This window comes from Sinohyriopsis cumingii, chromosome 13 (genome assembly GCF_028554795.1).
Source record: "Sinohyriopsis cumingii isolate HCF-2022 chromosome 13, ASM2855479v2, whole genome shotgun sequence".
Lineage (NCBI taxonomy): Eukaryota > Metazoa > Mollusca > Bivalvia > Unionida > Unionidae > Sinohyriopsis > Sinohyriopsis cumingii.
The window spans coordinates 39,232,124-39,258,282 of record NC_142973.1 but is presented as its reverse complement, the minus strand read 5'-3'; the positions used below and the strand labels follow the sequence as shown (position 1 = coordinate 39,258,282).

Here is a 26,159-nt window from a genome sequence, read left to right as displayed (position 1 = left end):
TCCCATTCTGGAGTTTTCATCGAATTATGAATTTACTGGGGATTCTTTTACCCAAGAGATATTACGGTGTCAAGATTGGGGTGCCTTGTATGCATTGTTTACTACAGCAAAGTGCTTTAAAAGTGCTTAACAACTATGTATAAAAATACGTACGTAGTTATACGGTATGAAAACGTATTAACAAGTATGTATTGGATATATGTATTTCACATCCATATGTCTGAAACTTTCCGTTGAGAGAGAGAATATGATGATATGGTGCATGTGTTGTTAGTCTTGTCAGTTAGCTGTCAAATTTTCTTCGTAGTCGCAGTTTGTTGTGGAAAGATAGACTGAACATTTTCTCAGTGTCATATGGATTTATTGAAGTTTACGCTCACTGTATTGCATTGAAGGATATGTCCACTAATTTATATAAAGTGATTACATTGGTAGGCAATTAAAATATAGCTTCTATTAGAATCATTAAAGTTAAAGATTAACAGCACATTGTACTTCTAAGCAATCTGATTGACATACTTCTGTCAGACCTTCTGATATATAGGTAAACATTAATGTTATATGTATCTACAAGACGCGTATTCCATGGGCATTGCAAATTGTGCCATTGCAACGGTTACACTACTTTTCTAAAAAATGTTATCTTCAAACTGAGATTGTACAGTCTCTTGTTTGTAATACCACCAAAATATTGATAGCATTGTGTGAGATAGAGAGGTATTAAAACAGTATCTTGTGCGCAATACTATCCAAAATATTGGAAGGTTTGTCCTATATAGAGATGGTATTAATACGATAGCTTGTGTTTAATACTATCAGCAATATTAAGAGTTTTGTCCAATATAGAGTTGTATTAAGAATATTGTCTTTTTTATCAAACTTGTAAACCAGATTTGAATTTGAACAACACAATTAAAGCATGTACTTAAACTTAAGTTTCAATATCAAGCTGTCTGATTGGTTGAAATTTAAGTCTGATTTATAATTGACCAATCAAATGTCGTAAGTCTAGACTTCACTTTAAAAATTATGTTGGTGAAATTGATGCCAAGATTTCTTTACTTTTCAAAAATGAGTTGAAAATATCTTTAAATTTGAGAAAATTTACAAAATGTCAGGATATTGCGACTATTTAATCCCTGATGACTGCTAAATGCTTAGAATATCGTGACTATTTAATCCCTGATGACTGCTAAATGTTTAGAATATCGTGCCTATTTAATCCTTGGTGACTGCTAAATACTTAGTATATCGCGACTATTTAATCCCTGATGACTGCTAAATGCTTAGAATATCGTGACTATTTAATCCCTGATGACTGCTAAATACTTAGTATATCGCGACTATTTAATCCCTGGTGACTGCTAAATACTTAGAATATCGTGACTATTTAATCCCTGATGACTGCTAAATACATAGTATATCGCGACTATTTATTCCCTGATGACTGCTAAATACTTAGAATATCGCGACTATTTAATCCCTGATGACTGCTAAATACTTAATTAAGAATTAATTGGTATGAGCAAAGTGGAAGCTAGGATTTGAAGTAACTAGAGAGAGAGAGAGAGAGAGAGAGAGTAGTATAATCCACATACGTTCTACGGTTAATTTCTAAATCGTTGGAAGCATGCAGCCTATCAGCATAATTGTTCTATTTTATCTTAGGTTACCGTTAACCGTTCGGACTACTTCCAAAACGTCTTAAATATCAACAAATTTGAACAAGCGGACTGGAACCGTCGTCTTAAGCTAACGGTTACTAAAGACGACTGGCTTTACCGTACGTACGACACAAGTATGAACTTTATCAATTCGTGGAACCAGCTTTTGATTCCAGCGGGAATGCTGCAGTTTCCACTCTACGACTACACTCTTCCACACTACACCAACTTCGGTTGCATAGGAGGATTGATCGGCCATTATTACGTTCATTCAATAGACAGCTGGGGTATGTATTGTCAAAATGAATAAATGTAGAGAAATTTATTTTAGCTGTCAATGACTATGATTTTATTTGAACCAGGCCCGGTCCTCGGATGTGAGGGGCCCAATGCAGCAAGGGATGAGCGCGGGACCCCAAGCAACAACAAAAATTGCATTGCCTGAAAGTGCTGGGCCCAAGGCGGTTGTCTCGTTCGCCTTGCAATAGGGCCCGGCCTGATTTGAACAAAAGAATTAATGTGTAAAGCTATGATCCCACGTAAATTCGCACACAAGTTTCTCTACACCAGCATCACGAGTGACTACAAGAGATGTATGCCAAAAGTAAACGTTAGCTGAGTGTTTACACCTCCATGCTAATGTTGTCAGGAAACTACCTTATTGCTCTAATTTCACGAAACTACCTTATTGCTCTAATTTTAAAAAAATATTTTCTATTACTTTTTATCTGAGTGGGATTCTAATTGAGAAAAATTGGCATGACGGTAAAGCTGAAGACCTACGTACACTAATACTTACATATGCGAATACCTGCATACGCGAATACCTGCATACCTACATACACGAATACCTACATACAAGAATACCTGCATACACGAATACCTACATACACGACTGTCTACATACTCGAATACCTTCATACACGAATGCCTACATACACGAATCAAGAATACCTGCATACACGAATACCTACATACACGAATACGTACATACACAAATACTTGCATACCTACATACACGAATACCTACTTACACAAAGACCTACATACACGAATACCTGCATACACGAATACCTACATACACGCCAAATTTAAAAGATATAAAGATATTACAAGTGTGATGTTCTGATTGGCACTCAGTGTCCGAGTTCAAATTTTGTGCTTAGGAGGCAGGTCTTGCGTTCATTACTCAGGATATAGAGTTTTCACTCTATCCAATCAAAACTAACGTTACAGAAGTAAAATCATCTGTGATTGCCTGATGCAAAAGTAAAATCATCTGTGATTGCCCGATACCAATGTTAAATGATCTGTTGATTGTCCGATACAAAAGTGCCCATCCTAAGGAGAGACTTTTGACACTCCAAATTCGGCTTTATTCGTGTAGTTTCCAAAATTGACATCTATCAAATTTCTTACTCATTTATTTTGCAAGGTATCATTTAAGCTTCACTTGATCAAGTCTCCAAAGTTAATGCACTTAAAATGTTTGTATTTATGTTACGATATAAATAAACCTAAGTCTATAAGTAAAGTCGTTATAATTGTTATTATTATTATTATTATTATTTTTTAGCACTTTTATTTATTGCCAGTATATTATTTATATTATTATTATTAAGTACTTTTATTATTGTCAGTATATTATTATTATTAAGTACTTTTATTAATTTCAGTATATTATTGTTATTATTAGTATTATTATTAATATTTTTAAGCACTTTTATTATTGCCAGTATATTATTATTATTAAGTACTTTTATTATTGTCAGTATATTATTATTATTATTATTATTATTAAGTACTTTTATTATTGTCAGTATATTATTATTATTATTATTATTATTATTATTATTATTATTATTATTAAGTACTTTTATTATTGTCAGTATATTATTATATTATTATTATTATTATTATTAAGTACTTTTATTATTGTTAGTATATTATTATTATTATTATTATTATTATTATTATTATTATTATTATTAAGTACTTTTATTATTGTCAGTATATTATTATTATTTAGTACTTTTATTTTTGCCAGTATATTATTATTATTAAGTACTTTTATTATTTCAGTATATTATTATTATTATTATTATTATTATTATTATTATTATCATCATCATCATCATCATCATTATTATTATCATTATTATTATTATTATTATTATTATTATTATTATTATTATTATTATTATTGTTGTTGTTGTTGTTGTTGTTATTATTATTATTATTATTATTATTATTATTATTATTATTATTATTATAGGTTCTCAGTATGGACCCGATGGGATGTACAGCAAGTGGTGGACTAATGAAACTAGAGATAAATATACTGCAGCAGAAAGTTGCTTTTCCCGAGCCTTCGACAATAAAACAATGGGTCCATACAAAGTCCCTGGCAATTCTCAGCCTATTTCTGTAAGGACATATTTGATCTTGCCTGATTTTAGCATTTACAAAACATAGGTATCACACATTCAAAACACAGGTATCACACATTCATCCGCATTGACAATTGTTAAGGTTTTGGTTTTTAAAAAACTGTATGTTGCAAGTCCCAAAATCGTAGAAGGGATATCTAAGTTCCAAACTATGTAAAGTATCAGTCCTAAACCATGGAAGCAATAAACATAATATTTGGACTGTAGAATCATGAAGTTCTGTCCTTTCATATCCCCGCGACGCTATCCACTATCTGGTTTTAAACACCATGTTTCATTTAAGAGAAATATGGTCAAGTTTGGAATTGCTCTACATCTTTTAGATAGAAAATGAAACAAATCGTTTAATTGTGCGTCTGTCTTGAATCTTTTCCATTCTAAACCAAGCACATAAAGGCACATATTCTTTTTAAAATATGAGACATTTCACTAGACATTCAATATTAAAAAAGCAAAAGCATAGACGACTGTTCAAGTGTGATTATTTATAACGACTACTTTTATTATGGATCTGAAGAGTTCGTATTCAAATTTTATTGGGAATACTTTTTAGTTATTTTTTTTAATTATTTGCGAAATTATTAAATTAAATTGAAATTTGATGAAACATATGTCCGTATTGCCCTAAAGTTCACTTTACTAAAACATTTAATCTTATCCCTTGAACTGAAACGATACAACATTTTTGTTGCTTAGCAGCAATATATTTTCATCAAAGATTAACAGTAATTATGGACGTATAATAAGTTGTTACTGTCCTGAATTTTCTTGAAATGGTGGTTGCTATCTCTCTTAGAAATAGTTGATGATTTCCTCTTTTTAAGAATAGAAAGGTTTTCAGATACACAATATCTAATCTAAAGATACTATAAAATTTTTTTTTACTAATCTGAGTTTCCTCTGACTTTTGTGACCCCATGCTTCATCTTTCAACAATTATGTCGAGGTGGGATATCAGAGTACATTCTCTGTCGAAGGATGGAATTTGCCGAAACCACACTGAAATGCTTAAGGAATTGCTTTACACGGGAGCTAAAACTACTTATGCAATTTTTAAAAGAATCAAGGTGTCTAAAACGGGCTGTCGGCCAATTATGTTTCATGCACATATTTTAATTGCATAAATCTATTTGGTTACAAAGTTTCTGGGTTCGATCGGATTTGGAATTTAGTGTACCTAGTGTACTTAACAAATCCTAAATATGTAAAACAAATATAATCCGGGGGTACAAATAACATTTTAATAATTTAGTGATCTTAGATATTATTTCTACAAAATCATAGTTGTGTTTTAGACGATGGAGTGATGAAGGTCACATTTTTAATTTAAAAAGTTGTAATCGAAAAGGGTTTTCAAAAACCAAATGGAAAACCCCATACACTCAGCCATTTTCAGAGCAGCCTGTCTTCAGCTCTTACTCTAGCCCTCTGTCGCTGTGATCTTATTGCTTCCCCTGGGGGTGGGTTCGATGAGGAAATGGTCAGTACCTTATTTCCTTCTTCCATGATTCGTTTCCATGCTGTCTGCTCTACTCTCCTTGACCCTCCTAATAGCTTGATGGTGCTGCTTCAAGTAACTGGAGAGTAGGTAGATTGTTATCTGTATAGGCTTGATTTGTGTACTACAGTTGGGCCTCTAAGTTCCATTCCGTAGTAGAGTGCTCTTTGAACTGCACGAACCAACCCGTGGTGACGGCAGGCTTCTCCTCCCCTCCTCGTCTCTCCTCGACGGCTGAAGGCTTGCTGACTGAGTTGGTATTAAAGTCGTCTGCGGCCTTCGGTCATTTACGACAACTTGAAATGTGTACAGCAATCCTGTGGGTTTCTGCTAACTGGTAGGTGGTTGTCAATAATTTCACCGCCATTCTACAGATCGCTTCTCTCGGTTTGCTGCACGCCTGCCATTCGTTGCGTCTGGTTACTTTGCGTAGGTTTCCTTAGTGGTCTATATTATTACCGACCCTTCCACTTGTAATCCTTGACTTCGAGCAGGGAGGGGTTATGTTAATCATCTTCTGTACAGTTCTGACTCATATTCACCGATAATCCCAATGCTTTATTTCTTCCTTGATAGTAAGCAGTAGTGTGATATGTATCTGCACGAACCAGCATGTCCACCTCGCTGGTGGCCCCCATCCCTCCTGATTTTACACGGTTGGATATTTAATCTGTGACGGCTGGCAAGATAGCAGCAGGGAAGTTCTACAGACCAGGTGGCACAGACTAAAATAAGCCTCCCACCAAACATTTCTCCGTAGAAGCCTCAGATTGCAAAAATAAACCTTCCTGCGCAAATTAATCCGCGAAATTTCGACCCAGAATGCAATTTCAGGTATAAAAAAAAACAACAAAATTTAGGGGGGGGGTAGTAAAGTTTGTTTGTGATTGCAAATTTGGACTGCGGATACTAATTTTATTTCACATTAAAACAATATAGTTGAAAATAATATGAGTCGGAAAACTAGCACAGTTGGAGAGCCTCAATCTGCTAGATTAGCGCGAGATCAATTAGCGGCATTAAAGAAGTTTATTCCGACAAAACAATTATTTAAGAAAAATGTTCGTGGTTACGAAGATATGCAACATGGAATTTCAGAAACTTCGGCAAAATGGTTGAAGCCAGTGACCGGAACAATTGAGCAGGTTGTATATGGCGACGAAAAAGATCCAGATGCTAGAAAACGTGGAATCTTTCCTATGTTGAAAGGTATTGAGGATCAATCACGAACATTACCCGAGCGATTAGCAATAGCAGCAGCGGCGCAACAACTTGCAATTACTGATGGAGGAAAACCTGGAGATGGAAAACCGGGAGGAAGAAAAATCTCAATGATAAAAGGGAAGTTTAATATCGATAATTTAAGAGAAAATTTCACCGATGAGGGATGGGAAATAATATCGCAGCCCCTCTCGACATTGTATAATATAGATGAGATTGGCCAATTTGCGGAGGAATATTTTAGTAGTCGAGCTGAATTTTTGACTGCAGTGGGAAAAAAAAGATATGCAACTCGCGATAGTTGGTACGATATGGTATATAAAATTTACACACAAACAACATCAGTAAGGAAGACAACGGATCCGCGTTACAGAAGATTTTTAGAAACAGCAAGAGATACACAAAAAGATATTGTGCAAAGGGAGAAAGACAGAAAACAACAGGAGAAAGAAAGAAAACAACAGGAAAAAGAAGAAAGAAAACAACTGGAAAAAGAAAGAAAACAACAGGAGAAGAAGGAAAAAACTAAAAAACGAGGGAGAAAAGAAACATCACAGGAAGATATTCAACCACAGGAGCCAATATTTCAACCAGAGGAATTAGGAGCTAGACCAAAAGAAAAAACTAAAACACGAGGAAGAAAAGTAATACCACAGGAAGATATTCAACCGCAGGAACCAATAATTCAACCAGAGGAATTAGGAGCTAGACCAAAAGAAAAAACTTCACCTCAGAAAAAGGAAAGAAAATCGAAAAAGAAAAAAGATCAAAGTGATGAACCGATAATTGTACCCGAATATAAATCATCACCGGCTAGTAGTGTGTTTAAAATTGATCCTAGTGTATCAGCGGATAATTATTTGAATCCAAGCAGGTTTTATTTACTTAGCCACTATGATTCATTAGTTCAAATGACTGCGGATGATTCTACGGAAAATAAAAGATTCTTTTTACGAAAAGAAATTAATGCTGATAAAGTTAACATACTTGATTGGTATGCGATAATGTATTTTGGTAGTTTAGGAAAACCAGTAAGATATTCTGATGAAGGTTTTGCGAAATTTTCATCGGATGTTGGTAATTACAGAATAGAGTTATCAGAGGGAAAAGCAATAGCATTATCTTTAATAAAATCTAAACAAGATATTCCTATAGGGGATTTGCCACCAAGGTCATTGTCAGGGACATCTTCATCGCCGTCAGATGAAGTATTTTACGTAACGCCATTGGAATCTCCAGAAACAAAAAAAACAGGAAGTGGATATTCAGTTTGTCCCGATAGTGTTGTCAACGATGTATCTCGCCTTGAAGTATTAATCGGAGGAAAGCGAGCCGGAAATAACTCCCGTGAGATAGTCAACGAAGCATCAGATATTTGTCAGCGATTATTCCGTGGTGGTATCATCGATTCTCACATTTATAAAGAGTTTGTCGATGAACTCATCGATTAAATCAACACAATTGAAATAATATGATTATTCATAAACATCAACGCAGACCTAATCAGGTCCGCATAGTAAACTCTCGATTGCCAGTGTACAAATATATTCACGGCAATGGATTCGGCGATATCATTGGAAGTCTTGTCACGCGAGTAATACCTAAAATTGGACCAATGGTAAAACAACTAGGATTGAAAGCGATAGGAAAGATAGGTGAGACTGCTGTTTCTGGTATCGGTAATTTGGCCAGTAAAGGCTTCAACGCTATCAAAGATAAAATATTAAGTTTAGTACGTAAAAAGCAACCCGTCAAATTACCCATTACCAGCGAAATGCCACCTGAAGTCAGTAAGGCCATAAATGATGCGGCAAATAAAAAAATAAATGATCTAGCACAGGAAGCTGCTATAACAAATCTAGCGCAGGAAGTTGCTAATACAAATCTAGCGCAGAATGTTGCTAGGACAAATCTAGCAAATACAAGTTTTGTTTCAGGTGATGGTCTTCGTTTTAGACGATATTATTAATAATAAATGTTCGCACAAGTGTCAAATGAAGTATTTGACATGGATGAACCAGTAGGTAGGGATACATCAGTGCGAGATTTCCAGTATTTCTCGTACGAGGTAGTTGAGCCAGATTCAAGAAATCGAAAGGAAATACAAGTCCACGATACAACAAGATATTTTCTTCCATCTGAGGCGTATATCGAATTTGTTGGGAGAATTGTAAAGGCAGCTGATGATACCAACTTTGCGGCGGCTTATAAGATAGGATTTGTTAACAATGGTATCATGGCATTATTCAAGAACGCCACTTACATGATCGATGGAAAAGAGATTGAATCAATCACGAATAATGTTGATATAGCAACGACGATCATAGGACTAGCAAGATACTCTGATGATTTTACCAGGTCAGCCGGTCCTAGTATGATGTTCGCCAAGGATAACTCTGAACATCCTGATAATTACCCGTATAATAAAGTACGACCGCACGAACATACTGCCGCTGCCAATATTGCTGATATCGAACCTGTGGTGTTGGGACCTAATGACAATTACAACCTTGGATTTTACACACGAAATAAAATGTTAGTTGGGGATGATCGAAGATTTTCCTGTGCAATTCCATTATCTCATATTTTTGGATTTTGCAGACATTTTAGAAAAGTTATTTACGGAGCGAAACACACTATAATTTTTGTTCGGGATGCAAATGATGATAGAGCCATCTGGCGAGAAGCTGGTCCAGATGCTGGCAAAGTTGTCCTTGAAAAAATTACCTTGTGGATGCCAGCAATAACACCGTCGATGATCATAGAAGAAAAATTATTGTCATTTATGAATCAAGGTGGAAAATCCGTTATGTCCTGGCTAACAACTATGACTGACTCCTACGATATTAATATGAACGGAATATTTACCTGGCGAATTGCTTCACAGCAGGGCTCCTCTGCACCTAGACATATCTTTGTTGCTCTCCAAAACATAAATAAATACGATCAATTACACAGTCACATGATATTTGATCAATTCGAGGCAACAAACGTATCGTTGAGAATAAATGGCCAACAAGAGCCAACCGAAGAAATAGCTATCAATTTTGTCCAATATTCCACTGCACGCGCGTATCATCGATTACTAAGTTTTATGGGACGCGATCAAAATATTGATACCGGATTGCAAATATCACAACTAGATTTTAATACATTATATCCTATCTATTACTTTTCCCTGGAACATCTCGATTTAGTAAAGCAGTCGGTTGTCGATATTCATTTTAAAGCCAGAATTAACACAGGAGGAAACGCAAGAGCAATCGCAGTTATTCTTAGTGATAGAACAATGATCCTGGAAGGCATCAGTGGTAGAATGAGAGTCATCGATGCACCCGTAGAGAACATGTAACAAATTCCAAATTTAGATTAAGTGATTATTAATATGCCATACGATCACGTCAGCGTAACTCTGACCCCCGGTCAGGTGAAAAAACTTCATGCAGCAACAACAGCGCGACGAGGTTTAAGTTTAACCTTAAAAAGTAATCAACTTCACGGTGGACCTAACAAACTATCGTTAACTAAAAATCAACACGGACATTTCACCAGAGCCAGATCAGCAAATACTGGTATTCGCCTGAATCTCTCAATAGGAGCAATCAGAGATATGATCAAAGTAGGTGGTATTTTTCCTTTATTCGCCGCTATTCCAGGATTAATAGCTGCAGCGGCCCCCATGATTGCAAAGGCAGTAGGATTAGGTGCACTTGGTGGGATGGGTACCGTATTAGGAAAAAAGATCGTCGGAGGAAGATATCGCAAAAAAAGGGAGGGATATTCCCTCTTCTCCCTCTTCTCACAAAATTGATGCAACCGCAACAAGGATCAGGCCTTTACCTAAGACGACCCCCGTACGGATCCGGTCTAAGTCGAGCCTACCAGCCTCAAATTTAGATTTAATCAGTGAAGCAAAAAAAAAGAAAATAAAATTTTTCAGAGGCGTATTTATGCGAGATCAACTACCAGATAAACCAAATCTCACCGAGACAGGAATAATAAATCTTGATAAAAATTCTGGTCCTGGCACTCACTGGGTTGCTTACGCGATTAATCCTCGCGAAGTTATTTACTTCGACTCATATGGATTAGCACCGCCAAATGAATTTATCAAATACGTGTCAAAACTAAAACTTCCGGTTTGGTATTCAACACTTCCAACACAAACATTAGCGGATCCACCAATATGCGGTCCAGAGTCAATTAACGTCCTTGATGCAATTTCAAAATCATCCAACCCTTATCGCAAAATTTTATTTGAATATACCGTAGATAAATATCATGGTTGACATTTACGGTAGATCTCTCTTCAGAAAAGAAAAAAAGGGAGCAGTCGACATCGATACATCAAAGTTTGCAACCAAGAGCGATATTAACAATCTTTTATCGCTGTCAGAAGTTGATCCTGGTGAAGTTGCTGTTTTTCAAAATACCGAAGGGCGATTACAAACTAGCAACGTTAAAATAACTGATATAATCAAGCGAGACGAATACCGCGATCACATTAGTCAATTTACTCGCCAATCGGAGATGGTATTAAAATCTATTGCTGATATCGCCGATATTATAGCAAAGTTACCCCTGAAGGCCGATAAAGCATTACACGACGATCTTCAGGATAGAATGACAAAAAGACTTAACAGGCTAAATAACGACCTTAAAAAACTTGAGGATGCTTTAGCTAAATTTAGCAAAAAATTTGACGAGAACATAAAAACATCCAGCGATACTTCCTCCGAATCAAACGAACTAGCAAATAAAAAAGCCGATCAAGCATCACATGACGATCTCAGCGAGAAAATAAAAAAAAATCAACGAGGAAATTACTAATATTCTTGCCGAAATTAACGAAGTAAATATCTCGATGAGTCAGAAAATCGATAAAACATCAATCGACGATCTCAACAAAAAAATAAAAAAAATCAACGAGGAAATTACTAATATTCTTGCCGAAATTAACGAAGTAAATATCTCGATGGGTCAGAAACCATCAATCGACGATCTCAACAAAAAAATCAGCGAGGAAATTATTAAACTCGGTAATGTTGTTGTTCCTGAATTTACCAGGGGGATTAACGTGATGCAAGGACAAATAAAATCCATCAACGATGAAATTAACGTGGTACGTGAATTAGCGCGTCAAAAAGTCGATACATCAACGTACGACGGAGAAATTCGAGATTTAAACACGAAACTTCTTGCTGCAACAGCAAAAATTGATCAATCCGCCGATAAAACTGGTCACGCCACTGACGTAAAACAATTAGGTAGAGAAATTATCGAAACAACCACAAAAATTAACAATATCAACACAAAAATATCGTCAATGAACCTTGGAAGATTATCGCGAATTTCGATACCAGAAGAAGCAGAAACAAATAATGTTACCTGTAGTGTACCATTTGTGGTAAATACACATAAAGGTATATGGACACCTGGGGTTGACCCATTTTTCTTTCAAGTGCCAATTATGGGTATGTATCGAATATATATTATCTCCAGGATAAAATTTAGTGTAAAAACTCATTCTAAATTTTTCACTGAAAATTATCCCGGTTTTATTATTACACCCGCAGAGCACGGAGACAGGATTATCATCAATCTGGAACCACCAAATAGAACCATAACACAACCAATTCATTTTTTTGCAATTTTAGAATATTTATCCGAACTACCCCAGGATTATGAAGAGTTATATTTCCCTTTTGATTTGGAATGATAAATAACTAATAAATGACAGCATCGAATTACCGATATAATCAGGCGCGATCATGGCAGGATTCGCTAAAAAAACTTCTCGATGATTATCAGACAAAAATAAAGAAATATCAACGAAGGTTAGTTACCATTGACGTTGCTGTTTACGCAGTATCAGCTGTGGTCGCTGGTGCAGGAATAATTATATCCGCGGTAACAATGATAGCGCCAATCGTAGCAACAATAATAATATCATCAACAACAACAATTGCCGGTGTTTTAAATATCATCGCAAAAAAGATATCCTCGTGCACAAGTGAGAAACTATCTTCGTACAAAAGTAAACTAACTAAAATCAATGACGCGTACTCAAAATTATCATCGTTACTTTCTGAGAGTCTCAACGATGGTATTATATCCGATCTAGAATTTTCTTTTATGATTAGTATTTACTCGGAGATTGAACAAATGAATATTAATAATGTCCGAGCTAGCCCAGATCGTGACAAACACAACACCACCAACAACAACGTTAATATCGCTAAGTTCAACGAAACCCGAGTTTAGTATTAATTTCTCAACACCAATTAGCGTTAATGAAATTGCGTTAACACAATTGCGCGTCTACAATAGCTGGCCTAATGTTAGATCAAAATCATTCGGTAATTTGATGCCAAATAATTCACTAGTTTTTGCAAATAAGAATAAACCCGATGGAACACCCGATTGGATCGTCGTTGGTATACCAACCGGTAGTTACGAAATTGATCAGCTGAATAATGAGTTTACCACTAGAATATCAAATTTAACCGGCGATGCTACTCCGGGAATAAAGATATCTTCACATGATCCAACACTATCGTCAATGATAGAAGTGAAATCACCGTACGTGGTAGATATTTACCAATCATCGATCAGGAATATATTAGGTTGGCCCGAGGTCGCACCTCTGATAAAACCAAAAAAATCGGATGTTATTATTCCAGGTTGGTATGATGAAACCCTTCCAGAACTACCGGAACCAAAAAAATCGGATTTTACAACCGACGAAGGATGGTATGGAGATATCAAACACAAACCTTTGATCCACAGCGCCATCAATCTCATGAATAACCACAAATTTAACCTGGTAATGTTCGCTTTCACTTTTATTAACGAAAGAATTCTCTCATGGCTGCCTCTTCCTAAAATCCCCCCAGATGTGAAAATCTTCGACGCTACCCACATTAACAGGATAATAGCCCCCATAGACGGTATCTTGGTAAGAAGAACCCTCGACGAGTTTATTCAAGAACACGAATTACAATTAAATTTATTGCGAGGATCATTTCATGAATGCATCCTAAATAAATCTGGTTCATGTAGCGAAATTATAAAGCACGTGAAAATTTTAAATCAACTCGCGAATGATATTGAATATTATCATGATATGTTTATTCAGGCGATAGTCGACGATATATCAATTGCCGAATATGTTCTTCCTATCAGCAAATTTGAGTTGATCAAGAACTCGGGTGAGAAACAAAAATTCATGAGAGTATTTGAATTAACCGAGGAAACACTGCCAAATTTCAAATTTCCCAATTCTGATTTTGATGCGATGAGAAAATCCGTCACTGATACCATTGATGATTTATTTCCGAAATTACATGCCGCATGGACCAAAAAAATACATTCAGAATTGATTCTTAAACACAATAACGATCCTGACAAAGGTGGACGACATATATCGCCGGGTATCGTTAATATAACGGAAGTTATCGCGATTTATCTTCACGCGGATGTTGTCGAGGGTAGTTACAATGTTGATTCGTCAGAGTCAAATCAAGCCCATCAGGGTTTTATATTGTATTCATTTTCACCTAGCGCATCTCCTGGTTATTTGATAATCAAGGAGCCAATGAATCCGTTTTACCTGCGATGTCATAATCGATTTTTATCAAGAATAAATTTCAAACTAACGGATCAGAAAGGAAATTTACTTGATATACGCGGGGAAACTGTGAGTATCAATCTTTTGGTGAAATCATAAATTTTCAAATCTGTATCCGTGGGAAAAATGGGCGAAAAAAATAAATAAAAACCAGGGGAAATTTCAAAATTAATCTTTTTTTTTTGTTTTGCAGAAATTATTCAGGAATTGGATGATTCCCTAATTTTACTTTCATCGACAAGTTTTTTCAACTGCCTGATGCGCGAACTTGTAATTTTTCGTGATTCATATGCGTCAGATAAAATTAATCTTGCGTTTTCTACCAACATCGATAATTTAACAAAATCCTCGATACGATCATCGCTGACTGTCGCAAGTGATTGATATATCGCAATCTGGATTTTCTTTATTAATTTATATTCGGACGGCAGTGTGTATTTATATTCAAGTTTTCCTTGAACAATTGTTTCGAATTCCGATCGAATTTTATTTGTGTCTAACTCCGATGGAAGATCTACCTTTTTCTTCAGATCGTCGATGGCTACAATGATATCGTTTATTGTTTGTTCGTCCATTATACTAATTTTGTAGTATTCAATTATTCTTCGTCATTTTCCGAATCAAATATTATTCGGATGTAGGAAAATTTAATCCACGAATTAGCATCATAAGAAAAAGTTTTATTAATTTTTCCTTCTGCTACTCGTCGTACCGAATTTGAATTAATAACGAAATATTTCGCAGCTGCAGTCATTGATTCGAATACAAGTTCTTTACCTGTTACCTGATTTACCGATTTGACAGCCTTAGCTGGTCGCTGCCCACCACCTGTGTTACCAGCCTTTGAATTTTCACTCTGCGTCACAGCTCGAAGGTTAGATAATTCGTTATTAAGTTTATTACCGTCAATGTGGTCGATGACAAGTCCGATTTTTATTGGTCCTTTGTAACATTCGAACACAAATCTGTGGTTAAAATATTTTACTCCCCTTCTTCTTTTAGTTTTGTTGATTGTAAATCTCACGTAACCGTTTTTATCAACATTACCAACAAGATTCTTTGTTTTTATATATCTGACATTACCATCCTCAGATGCTTCGTAACCCTCGATGGTAGGATGAGATCTATACTCGTGTGAGATTTTCATTGCAGGAATCGTTGATTTCATTTCCATATACAATATTCTGTTTGTTTAAATCGTAATTTGCTTTGAAACGATTAATATAATCTTCCTCACATTTTATCACTGACGAGGATCTTTTTTCATAATATCGCCGTAACTCACGATATTTTTTCCCACCACAAGAGAAACACAATCTTGTCTTTCCTCGAATACCAACTTGACAAACTAAACACCGTTGCGGACCCTTGTTGCCTCGTCGAACTTCGTATATATGAGCGCCGCAATATTCACCTCTGCAGGATTTGTCACATGACTTTGTTGATCCAACTATTATCCATTTGCATTGCATATTATAATTTAGATATTTGTCTAAAATATAATAATGGATTTATTTGATCTTGATGAGGCAGAATATATCATTCCAGAGGTTGATCGTGCAAAGAAAGAATTTTTCGATGATGGAGCGATTCATACCTGGTCGACGTGGAAAACTAACTTCGTTGATGCTACGATGAATTTGGAGCGAGCGAAGAAGATAATCGAACATATAAAATCTGAACACAAAGAGGAGCGATTTATCTTTGGAATAAAATTTATTGCACAAATGCCCGATGATACTTGGATTATTCGCGATAAAAGAGATCCAGTACGTGGCGGTAAGAAAAATGTTGTTCTTGATAAGAATTCGAAGCCGGGATTGTTATTAGGGATTGATGGTCCTTATTATGCTAGGGCGTATCCTTCTAGTGCTGTTGTTTATGGAATTTATCGGCTGAATAATAATCCTGATGCGAAAAATCTACCTGCGATGAAGGAATCTCCGAAAATAAACTGCGTGGCTGAACGAGTTATCGAGCACATGAAAAATGCTCGTCGTGGATCTGGTCTAACTCAATTGAGATTGGATAAAATTAATTCATGGGCAAAGACAGTTGCTGATGGCGCATCAATTGACGATGTTGCTGCGTTGAGTAAAAAACTTAAATTTCCTATCACAGTAAAAACGCTATCGGGAGAAATATTATATTCATCGCCGTATAATTCTCGAGGAACACCAATCGAAATTGTTGATCATAATTCACATGCGTGGAGTCAGTCGGTAATGATATTTCCGCGAGATCGTGTTGTTAAGTTTTATCCCGTGGAATCTGGGAAAGACAATTCCGATGCAATGTTTAGGTTTATCAAACTATTAGCCAAGTCCGATCCAATATCGATTTGGTTATTTTCTAGCGAAGAAAGATACGATCAATTTATCTTGCCACGCGGAGATATTTACCGAGATGAAATATTACACGAAGCGATGAAAAATATCGCGGAGAAGTATTCGTCAAATCCAGATCAGTTACTGACAAATTGCTTTACTGTTCCGTCTGTTGCTGCTCATGCTGGTAGAGAAAGAAATTCGTGGAAACCTACAAGAAATGAATTTCTTAATGATATTCAACTTAGCTGTATCGAATACGGCCATGGAGGATTATGGAATACCAAGTATTATTTCGAAGATATGATTTCCGTTGATATGAGCGCATGCTATCCTGGAAGTTTCCTTGGGTATGGCGATTGTGCAGATTACTTTGCTAAATTCGGTCATCCCACCAACGAGATGACTAGAGTTGCAATTAACGGACCGTTACCCGATTTTGTCATGACCGGATTCGCTCATGTTACTTCGTTTGAACTTGCTGAAAATTTGCATAAAATTTGTTATATTTGGTTTGGTCGGCATTTATCTCAGCGAAGATGGGTCCCTACGGTATTGTTGAGATATATGCTGGATTCGTCGATGTTGATATCGCTGATGGTGAGTGAAGCGATTATATCGTATAGAAAGCAGACCGAGGTGTGGTTGCCGACAGATTGTGAAAACGCGAAAGATATTGGAAGAAAAATAATTGGTAAATTTACTCAAGGAGGATCAGTTGATCATAAACATCGCCACGCTAGGTTATTTATCAATGATGCCGAGATGGATTTTATTATTGCTGATACAGTATCGCGTGGAATATTTTGCAACAGAGAAAATATTATTATTGATGGAACGAAGTTGGGTACAGTGATCACTTATCTCGATGGAGAATCAGCGCAGTATACTCATTTGAGATCATCAATGCTCGCCTATGTAAGTATCAATCTGCTATCAATGATAAATAAATTTGCCGATATCGCGGTAAGGGTTGCAACGGATTCATTTTATATAGATAAAAAATATCAATGTAGGCTAGAAAATTTAATCGCTGATGGGGCTTGGGGAACCTGGAGAATAAAAAACGAGGATATTCTAGATTATTGTGAGGACGCGGATGTAGAAGATTGCGATAAGTTTCATAAAGATAAATATGATGAAGTATCAACAGCAGCATCTGCGTTTGATCCGATTTCACGAAACAAATTCGTTTACCTAAATGGTCCTGGCGGTAGTGGTAAAACAACACGAGCAATAAACTTATTTTCAAACTCTGATATGATCGTGTTAACTCCAACTCACAGGTTAGCTCGAGAAATAAAACAACGTGGCGTTAATTCTTGTACTTATCACAGTTATTTCAAGTACAGCGATGGATTGTGGGATTCGGCTCGAATGGGAAATAAATATATCAACAAGATTATAATATTTGATGAAATTTGCACGGTAAATTTAGTTGTGTTAAAATTATTCCTGGGTTGGCTAGAAGAAAAAAACACCGCAGTAATAATGTGCGGCGATCATGGTCAACCTGATCCTATTGATGGTGAATCTCCACACGGGTGGCTTAGAAATTTTGTAGATTATTATGAAGAGATTGATGCTGATTATAGATCTAATGATATTTTACTAACCGAATTTAAAAAAATGATTCGATTGCAACCTAATAAATTTCAATGTGATGTGATGAGAAAAATGATCGACGAAACTTCGATGGATAATTTTCTAACTTTGTGGCGTCCAGATCATCTGATTGTTGCTAGCAGAAAAATTATTCGCGATGCTATTCAGAAAATACTATTCAAGCTTCACTGTGAGAAATTTCCAACGCTGCAGGTTCCGTTGTGCTACAGACCCGCTGATACCAGAAAACAAAATATTAATGTTACTTTGCCATGCGGAGAAGAAAAAATAATGGTTTTGAACGATATTATTTTCGTTGATATTAATCTTGTCAATGATGCAATAAACGCAGAAAGATCGCCATGGAAACTCGGATACGCAGCAACGATACACTCGTCACAGGGATTAACAGTAGATGGCCAGGTCTGGCTCGTCGATGATAGAATTTCCTGGTCGAATTTAGTTTATCTAGCTGTGTCTCGAGTAAGAAAATTATCTCAGCTAGGTAGAATTAAATTTCACATTAACGACGATGGTGGTAATTGAGTATCTCTCGGTATTATTTGTAATTCTTCTTTGGTAAATCCTCGTTGTGGAGCTAGTGAATCTAGAAAATAAATTGCTGGTCTTCCTGATGATCTTGTTACGGCTGATATTTTATGTGTCGTAACACTCCAGGTTGGATCGGTTGCTCTTTTTCTTCCTCCCTCGGCTTCCCCCTCCTTATATAAATATCTGACCGTGACTCTACCTAGCACAGGTGGAATTATGGAACTTCGCTTCAGTGGTATATTTGTTTTTGTAATTGCAATTGCAGGCTTCATTGCTATTGTTCGTGTTACTTCATTATTTAGTGCGTTAATCACGTGAGGTAATCTTGTTACCCAATCGTGAGATCGTTTATCTTGGATAAATTCTCTCGCGTACTGATATCCGAATAATCTTTCTGCTAGTGTTTTGTTGAATCTTTCAACGATAGCTTGATTGTGATGAACACCTACAATACCGCGACGGATTTTAACATTATTCTTTTTCATCAGTGAAGTAACCGCGCCAAGAAATTCTCGTCCTGGATCAACCTGGAGAAGCTTCGGCCATGTTAATGGAGATCGTGAATAAATTTCGCTAAACGCCTTAGCAATTTCCGTTGCTGTTTTATTCGATAACGGTTCCGCTTCCTTGTATCTGCTAGCGATATCAACAACCGTCAACACGTATTTATATGTGACTCCGTCGACGGTATCGTAAGGAAGAAACATAAGATCAGCCTGATGGACTTCATTAGGGACGCTGACAGAGAAACTCGCATATGATATTTTCTTAGGCGGAGGAAGATAAATTTGCCAAACTGCTTGTCTCGATAGCCACGATTCAGCGACAGATTGCTTTACTTTTGCTGCCTTAGCAAGTTTGGCTATTGCTGATTTTCCTCGCCAAAATCCTCGCGGAGAATAATATATTTGCTCCATTATAAATTACCAGCACCTAGTACTAATTTACCTTTCATTGCTCCTTTTATCAACCAAGTTGCCAATTTATCTTTGAAATTTTTATCAGGAATAGCATCTATTGCGTGAATTAATTTAATATCAGCGAGATGTCTTTGTTGTAAATCTCCGCTGCGATATGCAAGATCGTGATAGTAGCATGCGTTATCGATAGCGTTTACTGGATCCTCGCCAGGATTTGGTTGATTATTATCGTTAAGTCTTATATCTAGCCTTGTACCAGGTCCGCAGTAATTATATCCTGGTAAATGTTTCTCTCCGGGATATTTCGCCCAAGGAGCTCCAGGCAGATTTGTTAAGGAGGTTGCGATGTCTCCTCCGGTTCTACTTTTTTTTTTACAAATCTAAACTTAATTGTTCCACAAACCGCGCATTCTCCCTTGATTGCATTTCTGTTGTTGCGTGTAACGACTTCGATTGGATTTATCGTAGCAGTTCGAGTGCGACACTTAACACAATATGAATCCATAATATTCTAATAACATGAATGTAATTGATTTTTCAGCCACAAAGAAACGCGAGCAAGTAAAGCACACCGAGGCATTACCAAATTCGATAAGAATGATAATCATTGGCCCGTCGGGATCTGGAAAAACACAACTATTACTAAATTTGATAATGCGATGGCTAAAATGGGATAAATTGTATTTGATTGCACCATCTGTTGATGATCAGCGATGTTATCAAGTACTGAAGGAATTTAGTGATAATACTGAAGATGGCACAATAGAATTTATAACGGATATCAATGAAGCTCCATCAGTGGAAAGTTTAGACGGTGATGCTAATAATCTTGTTGTTTTCGATGATGTGATGCTGGATAAGCAAACTAACCCAGCTAGGATATTCTCGCGTGGCCGACATAAGAACACCGATGTGATTTACGTGACGCAGCGATATACACAAATTCCAAAGGTGATTAGAGATAATTGTAATATTTTATCAGTTTTCAATGGCGTTGATACTCACACGCTAAGGAATATCCATCAGACTTGGTGCAACGGCGACATGGACATAAATAAGTTTAAAAATTTCTTCAGTCACGCTCAGGCAACACCGCACGGATTTATCACGATTAATCTTCATGATCCACGTAGTAGGTATCGAGTCGGTCTTGATCAGATTTACTCATAAAATTGCAACCGGAATTTGCAATCACAAACAAACTTTACTACCCCCCCCCTAAATTTTGTTGTTTTTTTTTATGCCTGAAATTGCATCCCGGGTCGAAATTTCGCGGATTAATTTGCGCAGGAAGGTTTATTTTTGCAATCTGAGGCTTCTACGGAGAAATGTTGTGTGGGAGGCTTATTTTAGTCTGTGCCACCTGGTCTGTAGAACTTCCCTGCTGCTCAAGATTGGTGAAATCACCGCCCTGTATGTGATATGCGCGGACGAAATGGAAAACGCCCATGATTTGACACGCATGTCAATGGTGTTGTCGATTTTTGTAACCGGTCTTTGTACCACTCGTCCTATTCTTGAATTAAGAGTCCCAAATACTCCATTTTTGTAATATTGGCTCATCATCATTCTCTCTTTGCAGATATTAGTTCAAGGAAAAAGATTTGCTTGGGAAGGTATGGCGGAGGCAAGCGGAGTGAGGTTAGCTTACAAGGTACATTCATTTTGTAATTATATAGAGTTAATCAATGCTATTTACTTTTACTGTTTCTCGAATGCCTGCTTATCTCTTTGGCTACATAAAATGTTGAAGTAAATTATAATTAATGCAGTGTGTGTATTACTTTGTGTATTTGTTTGTGTGGTACTTGCTGTATGCATTTCGTCTATCACCAACATCGATGCTGAGATATAAAACCATTCTGAAGAATTACATACCTGCACAACAAACATATACATAAAAGTAGTTTTAAATAGCTTTCTCTTTTATAATTCAATTTTTACATACAAAGAGATTTTGTTATTTCAAATTTATGTTATCCAATGGATTTATATCCAACATATAATTGAAGAATAAGAAGTTAAATGGAGGTAACTCAATTCTTCAACCATCCAAGATAACTATAATCTGTTAAAAGAAAATGTAATGTTTTGTCTTACATTTGAACACGCTAAAATACTTTTGTCTCCATGTGTAGGCTAAAAGCGTAGAAATGCTGGTACAAACATTGTGCACAAAATACTTGTCCACTAATATTAGCAAATAAGAATATAATAAAATACGGGCCCTTTGGGTGAAATGAGATCATAAAGTCATTAAAAAATATCTCTCAGATTTAAAGTTAAAACACAATAAAATATTGATAAGAACTGAAGAGTATAGTGTCCAACATATCAGAGCGTTAGTTATAAAATATCCATCTTAGTCACCATTATTAACCCCCAAACCATGGGAGTAATGTTCTTGGCGTAACCTAGAAGTAGCAACCACAATATGGCTACTTTTACGAACAGACGTTATTTCATTCATAGGCAGTTTCCTTAATCAAACGAAGCAACTGTGTCGTATCTAGAAACGCACGGTCTTCTCTGCCATAGCGTCATATGAGCCTGCGCACATGTTTGCCTTACATCCATAAAGTATAATGGCTGACCATTACATGCCCCCCCCCCCCCACACACACACACCAATAAGTATGCGGGATCTCCTTAGCACATGATTGGCTATATATGGAGGCCAGTATATTTGGTGGAGGAAGATAAAATATTTATAATTTTAAAAAAACAACGAAGAACCACCATCCAAATGGATACTAATGGCAAGCATTCTTGTATACCACCTTGGCTGAGACATGGCTTGAACCCACGCGGTCAGAGGTGAGATATTAGTGATCCACTTACAACTCGGGTCTGGATACAAACTGCACATAACCAGATATGCCGGCAGACCTGTGTCTATGCAGTTTGTTAGGACGAATCAATAAAAAATAAACAACATAGACCATGATCTGCTTTTACGACACAGGCACTGGTAATTCCCGTTACAAAGCCATCTCATCCATGGTTAGTAATTATTACTTATGCCCATGATCAGTCAACAACTTAATAAAGAAGATGCTACATGGTGTGTATTCGTGTGTTCCAGGCCGACAAAAATGACCCTCACGCTTGATCTTTCATTATCATATATAGTTCTTATGGGATTGTCATCCTGAGAAAATATGAAAATTTATAGTAAATTATGTTTCTCCTAGATTATTTAAATATTAGCATTAGTGAAAAAATTTAATTACTCCCCGAATTGCCCCCAAAATTTGTCAACTTCGACTAAAATGAAACACAAGTGCATCTCTATTATCACGTGGTTCCACCGAGTGCAAACACCGATGAAAGGGAAGCAACTCTTACAAATTACCTCTCCTTAGTCATCCATGCCCAACCTTCACTTTCCATGTAGCCATCTATATACCCGATAATTAACAGTTTTTAAATTAAGCGAGACTAACAACATTATGCTGGTATTTGCGGAGATGGTGGATGATATGTGATCGGATAAATATTCTCGGAGAAACATCCTTTGTTATAAAGTTGTCTATCTTTGTCGAATTCATTACTCGATCACATTGTTACGAGATCGAGTAGGTCCTTGATAAAAGAAAAATTGTTAAACCGTAGAGGAGCTATGAGAACTAGCTTCAGTTCGATCCTCTCAATTTCTGGACAATCTTCTGGATCAACGCTGCTGGGAGGAAAGCATAAGCCTTTATCCCAACCTAGCTGATTGACAGAGTATCGACGGCCCAGACCTCTTGGCCAAGGAATGTAGAAATAAAGGTTGGCGGTTCCATCATGTCAGAAAAATCTCTGCTATCGCGTGGTTCAACAGAGCGCAAACCCAGTGAAAGACAGACGGATTGTGGGGCCACACTGTATGAAGTAGCTGGTCTCTCCTTGAACATTAATCTACCGTGAACTTGGGTCTGCCAAGAATGTGTCGCACATGTACTATGTACGCCGCATGGAGCCGTAGAAATGCATTTTGTTCACTCGAGACAGGTTTTTGTGTGTTATCAGTGACCTTAAACCTTCTGCGTTTCTTGCATCTAGATCTCTATCTACCGAGGAAAAAAAACGGAGCAAGAAAGACCAAAATGCAATAATTTAACACAAATTAGCCGTAACTCGCTAACGAAAACACCTATGAAGGAACACTTCGCAGTATCAACAGAAAAATTTAAAAGTACACAAATATATACGATCAACATGTGCAACTTACTTTCGAAGAACATGCCGACTTACGACCTGTCAAGTTTATTTCCTTCTCAAAGAAAGAAAAAAATAATAAAATTAACACAAAGAGTAACAATACTAACACTATGTAAAACACAATTATTTGAAGCTGAATGGCCAGAACATTTCACACGTTGTAATGGATTCAGGCGATCCTATTGAATATTGTTCTCCATTCAAACGAACGTTTAAAACTGTTTAACATCCAGTGGCCACGTACAGCGCTAAGCGGAGTCAGTTTGTATATACATGCCCAAAATCTAACAACAGGTCATACGCAAGCATTTGCACTATATTGAATCGTCCTAATGTCTCAATCGTGTATTTCAAAGATGTTCCTATAGTTGCGTACCGTAGACCTAAGCATCTCATGGGCCATCTGGTACATACTGTTGCAAAGACATATGTTGCCTAATTTGCAAACATTTGCTCTATACCATATCTTTAAGAAGTTCGACAACAAGAGCTAACTACACGATCAATCAGAAGTCAGGATGTTGATCCGATACTTACGGTGTTATCTTCTGGCATGCAAGATCTGTGTCACACTTTATGTTGGCAAAACTACTGATTCAGAAAGCGAATGAATAATCACAAACCTCGCATTCGCAGCAAAGTCGCCAACCACTGCAACTTGAATGGACATTCAATCGAGTTCTTCGATATGTTACGGACTGAATCTAACCTAGGGTGGACAGACATAAAAGCACACTTCAGGAACGATACTGGATGCAACAACTGAAAACTCATGGGCAGTTCGGCCTAAATTTAAAAACAAATTAACCTTCCCGTTGCAACCTTATCAAAATTACAACCAGTCCTCAGTTTCGCACCCGATGCAGTTTTTGCACTAAGATCAACCCAAGTAATTAATTTATTATTATTATTATTATTATTATTATTATTATTATTGAGCAGAAGTAGGACTATTTATTGACTCATTAGTGAATGTGTGTATAATAAACTAAATCTCTGCAGAGAAAATGTTTTGAAAAGAGAAACGGTCAAAACAATATCGTGACCTTGGTTTTCAAATTGATCACATGGCTGCTCTGTTATCTAGGTCAACAAAACCATGTCATATTTGTTATATTAAATCATAGTATACCTGACACATTTAAAGCCCTTCTTTATCCTGTGTAATTCGACCAGTCTGTAAAATGTGATATGGACCGCCCGATTGTTTCTGTATACAAGTCGCGCATTGCATGCAGACAGTTAAGCAATATTAAAAATGTTAAATTGCTTTCCCTTACAAAAGGGTCAATAATCAGTCAGTATAATAAATACTGCATGGTGCTAAGTCAGTATAATAAATACTGAATGGTGCTAAGTCAGTATAATAAATACTGCATGGTGCTAAGGACCATGTGGCAGTTACCGCCTGTCTCTCACCTCACCTCTTCACCCCCAAATTATATGACCCGAAGCGAAGTATTTGTAAAGTACCACGGCATTGCGTTACAAATGACGAACGGGTTTCACCCAAAAATAAAAAATATTTTTAACTCGTTTTATAAACTGCATATGAACGAGAAGCTATGCAAGATATAGTGTTTATTGAATTTATTATGTCCAAGATGTGCTTTCGTTCATACCATTTTTTGAATTTTGTTGATCGTTACAAAGAAACATCTTTTTTTTACAAAAATATTTATAGGCTTACAAGAATTGGGAGAACAGGAATGGCAACGAGTTCTCTGCACCTGGAATGAATAAGACAAATGATCAGATGTTCTTTATTTCTTATGCTCAGGTACGTACATTGTCACTCCATGATAAATTCTGCTTCCCATGTGGCGTTCTTGTTTCCCTAGCAATGCTTCAAGACAAATTTAAATCAACTTCTTTCTTGTTTGTACGTTTGCAAAAAGTAGCAGAAAATATAGAAATTTTTGGCATTCAGACAGCATATCCAGCACCGCCATTGTTCGCCGATCTTATTTCTTCACCGAATTCAACTTACAAAATTACTGATGTATCAAGTGAAGACAAAGCTGACAGAAGGTATGAACTGATAGGTTGGGTCGGGAATCCGGGCACTTTTTCAAATCCGGACATT

At 36.5% G+C, this 26,159-nt stretch overlaps 2 protein-coding genes across 3 annotated transcripts in view; one reads left to right on the top strand and one right to left on the bottom strand.

The window, feature by feature from the left end:
* Nucleotides 1-26,159, bottom strand: part of LOC149785249 (uncharacterized) — a 108,613-nt gene that overhangs the window by 9,438 nt on the left and 73,016 nt on the right. The window lies entirely within an intron of this gene.
* The window catches only part of LOC149785250 (endothelin-converting enzyme-like 1), a 68,720-nt gene that overhangs the window by 37,915 nt on the left and 4,646 nt on the right, over nucleotides 1-26,159 (top strand). For both annotated transcript variants that reach the window (XM_089979092.1, XM_089979091.1), the window contains exons 9-12: nucleotides 1,669-1,951; nucleotides 3,940-4,091; nucleotides 21,450-21,521; nucleotides 25,758-25,853. In XM_089979092.1, coding sequence (XP_089835218.1) covers nucleotides 1,669-1,951; nucleotides 3,940-4,091; nucleotides 21,450-21,521; nucleotides 25,758-25,853 — 603 coding nt within the window. The remainder of the gene's footprint in view (nucleotides 1-1,668; nucleotides 1,952-3,939; nucleotides 4,092-21,449; nucleotides 21,522-25,757; nucleotides 25,854-26,159) is intronic.